Source organism: Hyperoodon ampullatus (genome assembly GCF_949752795.1).
Source record: "Hyperoodon ampullatus genome assembly, chromosome: 13".
In the NCBI taxonomy this organism is placed as follows: domain Eukaryota; kingdom Metazoa; phylum Chordata; class Mammalia; order Artiodactyla; family Ziphiidae; genus Hyperoodon; species Hyperoodon ampullatus.
Genome location: NC_136926.1, coordinates 7,725,862 through 7,740,099, shown reverse-complemented (window position 1 = coordinate 7,740,099; position 14,238 = coordinate 7,725,862). Strand labels below are relative to the sequence as shown.

Here is a 14,238-nt window from a genome sequence, read left to right as displayed (position 1 = left end):
AGCATGTTGCAATTGTTACTCTTCATTTTGGGAGGTTTTATGTTTTAGTGATCCTCCAAAAAAGTAGAGAAATGGGAATAAATGGGAATGGGAACTTCTTTTTTAAGTGTAGTTCTGCCTTTCCATAAATATGTTAGTTTACTATTTTAAATATGGCTATATGTAACCCAGAAACATAGTCCTTACACACCTTGTTTTCTCTTTTGTAGGTGCAAAGAAGTTCCAGCTGATAGACAATCTACTTTTTGTTCTTGATACCAATGTATGTTTCTGATACTTCCCCTTAAGTATTTTCACTTGGTGTTATGTTTAACAACAGAAATTTTGTCGAACTTAACAAAGACAAGGACTTTAGCCAGGGTAGATTACTACCTTGTGTAATGTGCTTTATTTCAGTTACATATCAAAAGATAGATTCCAAAATGTAAATTTTTAGTCGTTAAGAGGACGTATCAATGAAATGTCTCTTTTGCAGAACGTGCTGAGCTTATGGGATATTTACACCCTAACTCCCATATGGAACTGGCCCTCCCTTCACATAGAAGACTTTCTTCTCACCACAGAAGCAGATTCGCCTTCATCAGTCACGTGGTACATTATGACTCTCATATTGATTTCCCTTCTGTTAGAACCAGGTTTCTTGCCTGGTTCTGTTCAGATCATTTCTTATGTGTTACATTCCAGATAACACTGTGAACAGACTGACAGGGTAAAGACCATTTCATTGTTAGCCAAATTCATTGAGAACAAATAGGCAACACAAAAACCTCCAAGTGAATGTGTTAGAAAGAGTGTGAGTCTGGGCCATAAACATTCAGAAGTCAAGTTCAGTATCTTCTGTGTGAATTAATTTTAACTTTTATACAAGGATATCACTTTGACTTAGCTTATGTCTAGCAGTTGGCTTCTTTGATTCACTTAAACCTTCTTTTCTCTTTCAGGCAAGGGATTACAAATCTCAAGTTAGTAGCTCTGACAACTACTACTAATAAGAAGGTATTGGAAAATTTATATCACATTCGTCCATATTATGTGTTAGAAATAGCATTAACATAAAAGTACTAGTTGTTAAGTAGTACTCACAGCATATTAGCTCTTAGTTCACACAGGTACTTGACAGATCAGAAATAACCCTGCAAAGCTCTTTTTTCTCATTAAAAAAAAAAAGGTATAAATCTCAGCTCCACAGTTTAATTGGAGCATTTCAGGAATAAAAATGTCTATAAGAAAATGTTTATTATAGTGATACTTATGGAGTTCTGGCACTGAGGAATTACATTTGCCTTAAAAACAAATTGTAGAATGGACTCCAGGTACGTGGATTTTCATTTAACAGATTTAAAAAAGGTAGGATAGAACATAATTTTCTATGTAACATTTAAATAATACAGTATCAGATTTACTTATTTTTTGCACTTAACTTCGTATCAAGTGTTTTAATCTATGCCCTGGATTGTGAAGTGCTGTCTTGTGCTCATAGGTTTATATTGACCTAAGACATTAATTGCTGTCCTATTTTTCTTAGATGAGAAACCTCATGGTCTATTCATTACCTATGATGGAAATACTATATTCTTTGGAAGTATCTAGTGTTTCTTCTCTGGTCCAAACAGGAATTAGCACAGTAAGTTGATGTGTATTTTGAACTAATATATTTTTTTATAATTGAAAAAAAATAAGAAGAACTAAGCTAAGCATGAGTGGAACCTAGTGCAATACCTGGATAGATCTCAGGTAAACCATATTTATTGTTATCAGAGGTCCTCAAATATATTTACAGGAGATCAGTCTTCATTTAAAAAGAAGGAAATTAATCAAATAAAACATCAGGGGCTTCCCTGGTGGCACAGTGGTTGAGAGTCCACAAACCGATTCAGGGGACACGGGTTCGTGTCCTGGTCAGGAAAGATCCCACATACTGCGGAGCAGCTGGGCCCGTGAGCCATGGCCGCTGAGCCTGCGCGTCTGGAGCCTGTGCTCCGCGACGGGAGGCCACAACAGTGAGAGGCCCGCATACCGCAAAAAAAAAATAAAAAAATAAAACATCAGTCAATTGCACATTCAATTTTCTTGTCTCTCCACAGGAAATACAGATGATTTTTAATTTGGGGGAGGTTATTGCTTGCTTTTTTTTTTTTTTTTTTTTTTTTGGCTGCTTTGGGTCTTCATTGCTGCGCACGGGCTTTCTCTAGTTGCGGCGAGCGGGGGCTACTCTTCGTTGTGGTGCGCGGACTTCTCGTTGCGGTGGCTTCTCTTGTTGCAGAGCACGGGCTCTAGACACGTGGGCTTCGGTAGTTGTAGCACTCAGGCTCAGTAGTTGCAGCACACAGGCCCTAGAGCACGCAGGCTTCAGTAGTTGCAGAGTGGGCTCTAGGTCACACGGGCTTCAGTAGTTGTGGCTCGTGGGCTCTAGAGCACAGGCTCAATAGTTGTGGCGCACGGGCTAAGTTGCTTCGTGGCATGTAGGATCTTTCCAGACCAGGGGTCGATCCCCTGTCCCCTGCATTGACAGGCGGATTTTTTTTTTTAATTTTATTTATTTATTTTCGGCTGCATTGGGTCTTCGTTGCTGCGGGTGGGCTTTCTCCATTCACGGTGAGCGGGGGCTACTCCTTGCTGCGGTGCACGGGCTTCTCCTTGTGGTGGCTTCTCTTGTTGCAGAGCTCAGGCTCTAGGCATGTGGGCTTCAGTAGTTGTGGCACACGGGCTCTAGAGCGCAGGCTCAGTAGTTGTGGCGCACAGGCTTAGTTGCTCTGCAGCATGTGGGATCTTCCTGGACCAGGGCTTGAACCCGTGTCCCTTGCATTTGTAGGCGGATTCTCAACCACTGCGCCACCAGGGAAGCCCCTGTTTTATCTCTTTTTATATACACACATTGTATTTTTCCAAACCATTTGGAAATTACTTGCAGACATCATGACCTCTCCTAATTTCAGCGGGTATCTCCTAAGAATTAGGCCCACAAAATTTAACATTAATGCAATACTATTATGAAATATGCCATCCAACTTCAAATTTTACCAATTGTGCCAATTACTTGAGAACTTTTTTTTGTTCCTGACCCAGGATTCAATCAAACATCACGAATTGAATTTTGTTGTCATGGTCACATGGTAGTCTACTTTAATCTCTAAAACTTCCCTAGTCTGTTTTTGTCTTTTCGGACATTGACATTTTTCGAGTCCTAGCCGGTTGTGTGGTAGAATGTCCCTCTATTTGGATCTATGTCTCGTCATGATTAGATTCGTGCTAAGATTTTTGGCAAGCATCCTGCATAAGTGATACTGTGTCCTAACTGCATCACATTAAAGGACTCATGTCCACTTGTCCTCTTATTAGTGCTGTTAAATTTGATCACTTGGTTAAAGCAGTTCTGCCAGATTTCTCCATTGTAAAGGCACATTTTCCCCTGTATAATTAGTAAGTAATTTCTGTGGTGTTATTTTGAGACTATGGGAATATCCTTTTCCTCACCAGTTTTTCCCAGTAATTTTAGAATCCATTGATGGATAATTTCTGCCTAAACCAGTTGTTACTCTAGTAACTATAAAGTGAATTAATTCTATATTTCAATCTTAAACATGTTTTTGCTATTGTAGGATACCATATACCTTCTGGAAGGAATTTGCAAAAATGATCCAAAGTAAGTCCTGTTTTGTTTATCAGATAAGTCGTTAAATAATAACAAAGTTAAAATTTACTCACTGATGTTAAATGACAAGTGTCAATATTAAAACTTTTCTCAGACTGTCTGAAGACTCAGTCTCTGTTTTAGTACTAAGATGTCTTACAGAAGCTTTGCCAGAAAACAGGTAACTACTTGTGTTTTGTTTTTTTATAATTTATTTTATTTATCTATTTTTGGCTGCACTGGGTGTTTGTTGCTGTGCGTGGGCTTTCTCTAGTTGCAGAGAGCGGGGGCTACTCTTCATTGAGGTGTGCGGGCTTCTCACTGCAGTGGCTTCTCTTGTTGTGGAGCACGGGCTCTAGAGCGCAGGCTCAGTAGTTGTGGCACACGGGCTTAGTTGCTCCATGGTATGTGGGATCTTCCTGGACCAGGGCTCGAACCTGTGTCCCCTGCATTGGCAGGTGGATTCTTGACCACTGCACCACCAGGGAAGCCCTCTTGTGTTCTTCTAAGCCTTACTCCTTGATGAAAAGCTTGAATTCCCTGATTAATAAAAATTTTACTGAAATTTCTTTCAATTTATCAGATTGAGTCGGTTACTTCACAAACACAGATTTGCTGAAGCCGAGAGCTTTGCCATTCAGTTTGGACTAGATGTTGAGGTAATTATTCATGTATTCATTCATTCATTGAAAGCATTACTTCATGTGCTAGAGGCTGTGGAGACAAATATGTAAGACATAATGGGAATTTAGTGTGATCAGGCCTATAATTAAGATACGACCAAAATAGAGAAGGGATTCAAAGGAGATATTGACCCTTAAAGTAGGGTGGGAAGACTTCGTGGAGGAGGTGATTGTATGTCAGATCTTGCAAATGTTCCAGATAGTCCTGGGAGAGGAAGGGAATTCTAGGTGTTAAGACACATGAAGAAAGTGAGGGAGGCTTATGGTGCTTCTAGGAACTCCTAGTAATTAGATAGGACTAGGGTGTAGGTTATATGTGCATAGAAGGGAAAGGAGATGATGGAGAAGGAGAGGGTCAGAGCCTGGAGGGCTTTGTGCACGGCAAAGGATTTAGATCTTTTTCTGCAGGTGATGGGGAGCTACTGAGATTTTTAAGCTGGAGAATGTCTTGATTAGGTTGTCATTTTGTAAACATGGGAAATTGTTTGGAAAAGGGTAAATCTAGAGATGCAAAGACCAGTTGAAAAACTGACCCAATGCAGTGAAGTGGAGACACACAGGAGGGAAGGTCTGATGAGAGAGGTGTATAGGAGGTAGAAGCAGTGGGGCTCAGTGATCAAACATAGTGGGGGGTACAAATGTCAGGAGCAGACTAGCAGGACTCTGGCTCAGCGCACTACAAGTAAGTCCCTTACATATAAACGAGTTCCATTCCAAGAGCACATTCATACATCCAGTTTGTTCAGAAGTCCAACAAAGTTAGCCTAGGTACCCAACTAACACAATCGGCTACATAGTACTCTACTGTAATAGGTTTATAATACTTTTCACACAAATAATACATAAAAAACAAACACACACAAGAAATAAAACATTTCTAATCTTACAGTAGCGTACCTTGAAAAATACAGTAGTACAGTACAATAGCTGGTGCTTCTTAGCAGTACCAGGTACATCACTGCTGCTTTTACGCTTGCTTCTGGACATCCTGGGCTTGAAATAAAGATACTGTACTACTCTACACTATACAGTCCTGTACAGTAAAGTACACAAAAGCACAACCATTTGTAGAGGATGCACGCATGTGACAATGTACACCAGACACGTGAACTAACTTACGTGATTGGACATGTGAACGCACGTTTGCATCCTGGAAAGTTCGCAACTTGAAGATTCGTATGTAGGGGACTTACTGTAGTTGGAATGTGATGGCATTACTTAAAATGAGGAATATGTGTGGAAGAACAGGTTAGGAGTAAAATATGAAGAGTTCTGCCTTATAAAAATTGCATGTAAGGGATCTTATAAAATGAGGCTGTCTGATAGGAAGTTGGAGAGTGATCTGAGCTGAATCTAGACATAGGTAACACCGGAGGAATGGCTCAGACCACTCAAGGAGAATGTGTGGAGTAAGAAGAGATCTGAGGATGAGCTACAGGGGCACCAGCACACAGGGGATAGAGGAAGAAGGGCTATAAACATATTTGGGAAGAAAACCACACAAATGTACGATTAAAGAAGCCAAGGGGGACTTCCCTGGCAGTCCAGTGGTTAGGACTCCTTGATTTCACTGCCGAGGGCACGGGTTCGATCCCTGGTTGGGGAACTAAGATCCCACAAGGCGTGAGGTGTGACCAAAAAACAAACAAACAGTTTAGTGGGGAGTGATCAGCAGTTGCAAATACTACCAATAAAATCAGGTATAAAAACTGAAAGTTGTCTGTTGGATTTGGTGATTAGGAATTCACTGATATCCCTTGAAAAGTCCTGGGAAGTAATGAAGGATGAAGCCTGATGGTAGTGAAGAACTAACATTTGCTAAGTGGGTGGTGGGTACCCATGTGTTTGTTGTTTTAAAAATGTAGCATTTTATATTATGTAACAACCTAAATGGGAAAAGAATTTGAAAGAGAATAGGTACCTGTATATGTATAACTGAATCACTTTGCTATACACCTGAAGGTAACACAACATTGTTAATCAACTATACTCCAATATAAAATAAAAAGTTTAAAGAAAGTAGCATTTTAAAACATGGAAAACAATTTTGTATATTGTTTAGAAATGTGTATGAGTAAAGCAGTATATAAATTAATGGGATAACAAGCACCAAAGTCAGAATAATGGATACTTCTGGTTCAGGGAAGGAGGATGATTTATTTGGAAGAAGAGAAAGTAATATTAAACTATAATATAAATATTATAAATTATATTTATATTAAATATAATATAAATTATTATATTATTAAATATAAATATATTATTTATTATAAATTTGTATTATATAATATATTATACTGTATAATAGATTTATTTATTATAAATTTAATATTATAAATATTAACATAAACTATATTATTAAAAATTTTTAATTTAGGTGATAAGTACATGAGTATTTATTATATTATTACCTTTTTGAACATCTGAAAGTTTCATAATAACTACATTTTAAAAAGAGCAAATGAAGCCAAAAACCAGTGAAAGATGTTTTCAGGGGGTGGAGACACAGAACTGGAGAAACTGCTCTTTCGTATCACTTTTAGCTTTCAGAGCCAGAGAGCCCATGTTAAAGTTGGTATTTTGTTTATAAAAAGGGAACCTGAAATTTTGACTGTGTCTAACTCAAGCTGTTTCTAGCTGCTAAAGAACCTCTGATAGACTGGGTATTCCCTGGTGGCACAGTGGTTAAGAATCCGCGTGCCTCAGGGAGATCAGCTTTGTGCTTTGTGACCACCTGGAGGGGTGAGATAAGGGAGGGTGGGAGGGAGATGAAAGAGGGAGGAGATATGGGGATATATGTATATGTATGGCTGGTTCACTATGTTATAAAGCAGAAACTAATACACCATCGTGGAGCAATTATACTCCAATAAATACGTTTAAAAAATAAATAAATAGGGCTTCCCTGGTGGCGCAGTGGTTGAGAGTCCGCCTGCCGATGCAGGGGACGTGGGTTCGTGCCCCGGTCCGGGAAGATCCCACATGCCGCGGAGTGGCTGGGCCCGTGAGCCATGGCCGCTGAGCCTGCGCATCCAGAGCCTGTGCTCCGCAACGGGAGAGGCCACAACAGTGAGAGGCCCGCGTACCGCAATCAATCAATCAATCAATCAATCAATCAAATAAAATGGTATGCCTCACTAACCTGAGTTAAACTGTATCAATTTAGCAACTCACTTAGCAAAGAAGTAGTGAGAACCTTGCTAAGTATAGAGACTGTGAGAGCACCCCCCTCTTTCTCTCAGCTTAAAGTCTAGTGGAAGACATCTTCAGTGGCTAATAAAGGTACAAAAAAACCCACGAATTTTCCTGCCAATGCAGGGGACACAGGTTCGATCCCTGGTCCGGGAAGATCCCACATGCCGCGGAGCAACAAAGCCTGTGCGCCACACCTACTGAAGCCCGTGTGCCTAGAGCCCGTGCTCTGCAACAGAAGCCACCGCAATGAGAAGCATTCGCACCGCAATGAAGAGTAGCCCCCGTTCGCTGCAACTAGAGAAAGCCTGTGTGCAGCAATGAAGACCCAACGCAACCATAAATAAATAACTTAATTAAATAAAATTTAGAAAAAAGAACCTTTGATAAACTTAGAAAAGTAGATGTGAAATATAATTTTATGGTATTCTTCTAAAACCCAACTCCATTCACTTTTTTAAAAAATATATCAGTATTAATTTCCTGTTTTCTTTTTTAATTAATTTATTTATTGTTTTTATTTTTGGCTGCATTGGGTCTTCGTTGCTGCACACGGGCTTTCTCTAGCTGCGGTGAGCGGGGGCGACTCTTCGTTGTGGTGCGTGGGCTTCTCATTGCGGCGGCTTGTTGCGGAGCATGGGCTCTAGGTGCGTGGGCTTCAGTAGTTGTGGCACGCGGGCTCAGTAGTTGTGGCTCACGGGCTGTAGAGCGCAGGCTCAGTAGTTGTGGTGCACGGGCTTCGTTGCTCTGTAACGTGTGGGATCTTCCCCGGCCAGGGATCAAATCCATGTCCCCTGCATTGGCAGGCGGATTCTTAACCACTGCGCCACCAGGGAAGCCCTCCATTCACTTCTGAACAGCAAAGTTTCAGACACATTACTTACCCTCTCTTGAGCTTCAGTTTTCTTGATTGTAAAATAGGGATCTTAGTATTTACCCCATAGGGTTATGAGGAGGTGCAAATGCTTACTTAGGTTTTTATGAGAGTTAACTGAGATAATTCACATAAAGCTCTTAGTACACTGCTGGTCACATTTAGTGAGGACTCAGTAGAAATGCTTTCCATAACACTTTGTAATCTGGGTTACCTTTCAGTTATCTAAGTGTTACCTTCTTTAATGCTTATTCTTGAACCACATGAATATTCACATTTTTGTTTTAGCATACAGTGTAAGATGTCATCCACAGGCATTATTTTGCTTCAAGTTTCTTGATGTGGCATGTTTATATTACAGCTTGTTTACAAAGTAAAATCAAATGATATATTGGAGAAACTGGCTTTGAGTTCTCAGGACACCAGTGAGCAGACCGAATGGCAAAAACTTGTAGATGAAGCTAAGGAAAATCTGCATAAAATCCAGGTATGTTTTCCCTGTCGTATACTAGAATATTCAGATCGATGGATTGATCAACATTACGTTGCCTTACCATGTCTGGCATTTATGAAACAGGACGATGAATTTGTGGTGAATTACTGCTTGGAGGCTCAATGGATAACCTATGGAACAACCCAGGAAATGCTAAATTATGCCAAAACCAGGGTAAGTGTTTCTGACCTTTGTGCATGTTCGTTTGTCTTATGCAAAAGTATTTTGCAAAAAACGGAATGATTTTTCCCATAGATCTTTTTTTTTCTTTTTTTTTCTTTTTTTTGCGGTATGCGGGCCCCTCACTGTTGTGGCCTCTCCCGTTGCGGAGCACAGGCTGCGGACGCGCAGGCTCAGCGGCCATGGCTCACGGGCCCAGCCGCTCCGCGGCATATGGGATCCTCCCGGACCGGGGCACGAACCCGTATCCCCTGCATCGGCAGGCGGACTCTCAACCACTGCGCCACCAGGGAGGCCCCCCATAGATCTTTTTTAAAGTGCCTTTCTTTTGCTCTTCCAAACGATGCCGTTTTTGCTGTAGGTTGTTCCCCTTACTCACCTGTAAATGAATACCATTGCTAGTTATATTCCTTAAAATCAAGGTGTAACAGATGGGCAAACTGTGAGCTGTTTTCATAAAATGCATTATTTTTAAGATATGTAACTTCTTTATTGTTCATTGTTCATCTCAGAGTTGAGTGCAATTTAATTTTTTAAAGGTGATTTTTCCTTTAATTCACAGGAAATCCATCTTCTTTCATGAAAAACCTAGTATAGCCGATGTTCTAACCGTGTTTCTTATTCATCTTAGCTTTTGAAGAAAGAAAATAAAGCTGTTCCTATCTATTCTGATGGCTTAAAAGAGGTAATTACATTGGGTTTATAGGTTAATTTGGGAGTGAATATACTGTTACAATATACTTATGAATTCAAGATAGGTCTGTATTTTTTCAAGAGCAAGTTATTTTAATACATTTTTTCCTTATTGCAAAATGGGAATAATACTAGTACTTATGGGTTATTTTGAGGTCAAATGAAATATTTCCTATAAATCATTTTGCATAGTGCCTGCTATTTCAAATAATTGTAAACTGATGATAGCTATGATGGTGCCAAAAATATATGTGCATACACATGTACATACAGATCTTCCTCAGCATATGATGGGTTACATCCTGACCAACCCATTGTTAAGTTGAAAATACCGCAAGTCAAAAGTGCACTCAAGGTTGGGGGGGTGGTGGTGGGATGAATTGGGAGACTGGGATTGACATGTATACGCTAATATGTATAAACTAGATAACTAATAAGAACCTGCTGTATAAAAATATTTTTCAAAAAAAAATGCACTTAATACACCTAACCTACTGAACATGATAGCTTGGCCTCACCTACTTTAAATGTGCTCAGAGCACTTATATTAGCCTAGAGTTGGGCAAAGTCATCTGACTCAAAGCCTGTTTTATAATAAACTGTCAAATAGCTCATGTAATGTATTGAATACTGTACTGAAAGTGAAAAAACAAAATGGTTGTAAGTATATCAGTTGTTTGTGATTATGTAGCTGACTGGGAGCTGCGGCTCCTTGCTGCTGCCAGCATCACAAGGGAGAATCGTCCTATATATTATTGCTAACCCAGGAAAAGATCGAAATTCTAAGTATGGTTTCTACTGAATGCGTTTTGCTTTTCCACCATCATAAAGTCGAAAAATCTTAAGTTGAACTGTTGCATGTCAGGGACCAGCTATATATTTTTTAACTCTTATCTCAAAGTACATGTTTAGTATAATCCAGCTAGGTTTTACCATAAGGGCATATTTATAAATCAGTGGGAAAACTAATTGATTTTGAAAGGCACCTACAATTAATGTACAAATACCTTCCTCTTCTTTGCAGGTTTATTGCATTGAGTGTGATTGGAAATATTTCCGTTATTTCAAGTTTTTTTGTTTTGTGCTAAGTAAAGGCAGTCATATTTATGGGAATTGACTTGTAATATGGGATAAAATGAGAATATGTACAAGACTTCTGAAACAGAATGCCCAATTTTTGGTGTTTTTATTTTAATATTATTGCACACAACATTCAGACTGTCAAGTTATTTCTTTTTAGGTACTAAGGGCTCATGCAAAGTTGACTACTTTTTATGGAGCATTTGGACCTGAAAAATTCAGGTATGTGCATTCCCCATTTTGAATTCTGAATTCTGAATTAGATTGAAGTTTGGAATGTTCTAAAAGATATAGCATTGCTTTGAGTGAATTTGTGTTTCTGGGGGGTTCAATGATGGAAAATGTTATCTTTCCTGCTAAGATTTAGGCACTTCCTACATCATCCAATGGAATTGATACATTTGGAAGGCAGATTTAAATAAACATACCTTTTGCCTTAACAATCCACTTCTGGAAATTAATCCTGTTAGATATACTAACATGTGCACCAAGAATATGTTATTAACAAATATGAGATCTAGTTACCTTAAAGCTAAGACAAATTTATTTATCATGATAAACTAACAATGAAGGAAGCTTTATTTTTTCTCCTTATAGCTCTTCAGTTATCCCGATCCTATCATTAAACATTCTATCTTTTCACTGCTCATTGAAATGTTACCTTAATCACATGCTAAAATTCTTACGTGTATTTAAGTTTCTGCAATATAATTGTATTCACTTGATCTCATCTCTCTGTTCATTCACCAGTATCAAATAGTTTTAATTAATGTAGCTTTAAAGTGTCCTATTAACTGGTAGACTAGTCCTACTATACTTTTCTTATTTTTCAGAATTTGGGCAGCTGCTCTTTTCTGTATGACACTTGGAGTCAGAATCAGCTTATCCAGTTTTTTTAAAATCTTATTTTTATTGGATTTTTTATTATTTATTTTGACTGGGAATGTGCTGAACCTAAAATCAATTTGGGGAGAATCAGTATCTTTACAATATCAAGTCTTCATATCAATATTTAAGGGCAGTATGTGTCTTCCTACACATTCTATCCTTTTTTTTATGTTCCTGAGTGGTATCTACTCAGTTGTCTTCATATAGATTTTTTACATTTTTTTGTTAAATTTTGTCTTTCTTGCTACTTTTATAAATGGGACTTTTCTCCATTGTATTTTCAAAAGGATATAGAAGCTATTGATTTTTTTAAATTACTTTTAAACCAGCTACCTTATTGAATTCCTTTTTCACTTTTAGTAATATTTCAATTGGTCTTGTTTTTTCCAAGTATATAATTATATATGCAAATAATGATAATTTTCCTTCATTTTTTCCCTCATTTTTTTTCCCTTGCCTAATTTCATTGACTGGTACTTGTAGAACGTTTTTTTTTTTTTTTTTTTTAATGTGGACCTTTTTTTTTAAGTCTTTATTGAATTTGTTACAATATTGCTTCTGTTTTATGTTTTGGTTTTTTGGCCATGGGGCATGTGGGATCTTAGCTCCCAGACCAGGGATCGAACCCACACCCCATGCATTGGAAGGTGAAATCTTAACCACTGGACCGCCAGGGAAGTCCCATGTAGAACATTATTAAATAATGGTGGTAAATAGGCATCTTTCTCTTGTTCCTGGTATTAGTGAAAATGCTTATTTTGTTTTATCATTTAAGCATGATACAGACTTATAGGGTTTTGTCTTTTTATCATTTTAAGGAAGTATTCATCATCTATTTCTGAGCTTTAATTAGGACTGGGTAGTCACTATAGCTTTGTTGGTTACAGCAAAAGACTGGAAGTAACCCTAGTGTTCAACTGTGGTTGTCTAGTTAAATTATAGTAAATCCATGCCATGGAATAATATGTAGTTCTTAAAAAAGAATAACATCTATATGTGCTCATTTGGTACAAGCTGCCAAAATAATATATGATGAATTTTTTTAAGTACAAATAGTATACATAAAAAACTCTCATTCATTTTAAAGTTAAAAATGGTTGCTTGAGGCTTCCCTGGTGGCCCAGTGGTTGAGAGTCCGCCTGCCGATGCAGGGGATACGGGTTCGTGCCCCGGTCTGGGAGGATCCCACGTGCCGCGCAGCGGCTGGGCCCGTGAGCTGTGGCCGCTCGGCCTGCGCGTCCGGAGCCTGTGCTCCACAACGGGAGATGCCACGACAGTGAGAGGCCCACATACCACAAAAAAAAAAAAAAAAAAAATGGTTGCTTGTATATGTAATGATTATCTCAGGAAGGACCTACAAGGAGAGCTATAACTTCTGGGGGAGATACAGGAGTTCTATAGGTCTGGGATAAGAAGGAAACTTACTTTTCACTGTATAATCTTTTTTTTTTTTTTTTTTTTTTTTTTTTAACTCTGAAGAAAAAAAAAACCTAATTCAAATGCATAATGGGGCTTCCCTGGTGGCGCAGTGGTTGGGAGTCCGCCTGCCGATGCGGGGGACATGCGTTCGTGCCCCGTCCAGGAAGATCCCACATGCCATGGAGCGGCTGGGCCCGTGAGCTATAGCCACTGAGCCTGCGCGTCCGGAGCCTGTGCTCCGCAATGGGAGAGCCCACAACAGTGAGAGGCCCGCGTACCGCAAAAAAAATGCATAATGATATCTACTTGTAACATATAACCTTAATATATATTTTTTGACTACTAACTTCTTTCCTCTCTTTGACTTTGCAGGGGTAGTTCTTGGATTGAATTTCTGAATAATGAAGATGACCTTAAGGATATTTTTTTACAGCTAAGAGAAGGAAACCTTGTTTGTGCACAGTACCTTTGGCTGAGACATCGGGTAATTTGTTTTGCATTTTTTTCTTAATGGCTTTATAGCTCCTGTGAGAGGTGATTGAATCAGTGTTGGAAACTAATAGGGTGGCAGGAGTGACTGGGCAATGGGGTGTTTTCAGACGGTTTGATAAAATATGACCTGTCCCAGAGAAAACTATCCTCTGATGATATCAACTCAGAGGAAATATTATACATAAAATATAAACTTATGTTATCTCATCATTCAGAGTCTAGTTAGCTCCTAAACTTAGGTCAAGAGGTAACATTTTATTAAGCAGTTTATTGATGGGCTTTCTTATGTAGGAATGGTGGAGAGGGTAGTCCTGTTGCAGCTCAGATTGTCAGAAAGGATTGCCCATTATAATTGCTGCTCCGAATCTCCTTAATGTTGATATAGAATATTAGGTCCAAAGCTTAGTATCTGGGTGTGATGCTATTAAAGACACATGCTTGTTAGGGTTTGTACTGTCACCTCCAGTTAAGTTTTCCTTAGAATGCCATCTCTGCCTGTTCCTCTGCCTCTAATTTATTAACTAGTACTCGCTGCCATGAGGTTTCACGGAATTTGTGGCTACCAACTTGAATCATTTGCACAGAGTAAATCACCTTTAAGGGTCGTTACATC

General features: G+C 38.9%; 1 protein-coding gene across 2 annotated transcripts in view; it reads left to right on the top strand.

Moving 5' to 3' along the window:
- Positions 1 to 14,238, top strand: part of KNTC1 (kinetochore associated 1) — a gene marked incomplete at both ends in the record, with an annotated part of 69,997 nt that overhangs the window by 11,105 nt on the left and 44,654 nt on the right. For both annotated transcript variants that reach the window (XM_079717171.1, XM_079717172.1), the window contains 12 exons: positions 210 to 262; positions 476 to 591; positions 942 to 996; positions 1,526 to 1,624; positions 3,600 to 3,643; positions 3,747 to 3,812; positions 4,215 to 4,290; positions 8,742 to 8,867; positions 8,958 to 9,047; positions 9,685 to 9,738; positions 10,987 to 11,048; positions 13,506 to 13,617. In XM_079717171.1, coding sequence (XP_079573297.1) covers positions 210 to 262; positions 476 to 591; positions 942 to 996; positions 1,526 to 1,624; positions 3,600 to 3,643; positions 3,747 to 3,812; positions 4,215 to 4,290; positions 8,742 to 8,867; positions 8,958 to 9,047; positions 9,685 to 9,738; positions 10,987 to 11,048; positions 13,506 to 13,617 — 953 coding nt within the window. The remainder of the gene's footprint in view (positions 1 to 209; positions 263 to 475; positions 592 to 941; positions 997 to 1,525; positions 1,625 to 3,599; positions 3,644 to 3,746; positions 3,813 to 4,214; positions 4,291 to 8,741; positions 8,868 to 8,957; positions 9,048 to 9,684; positions 9,739 to 10,986; positions 11,049 to 13,505; positions 13,618 to 14,238) is intronic.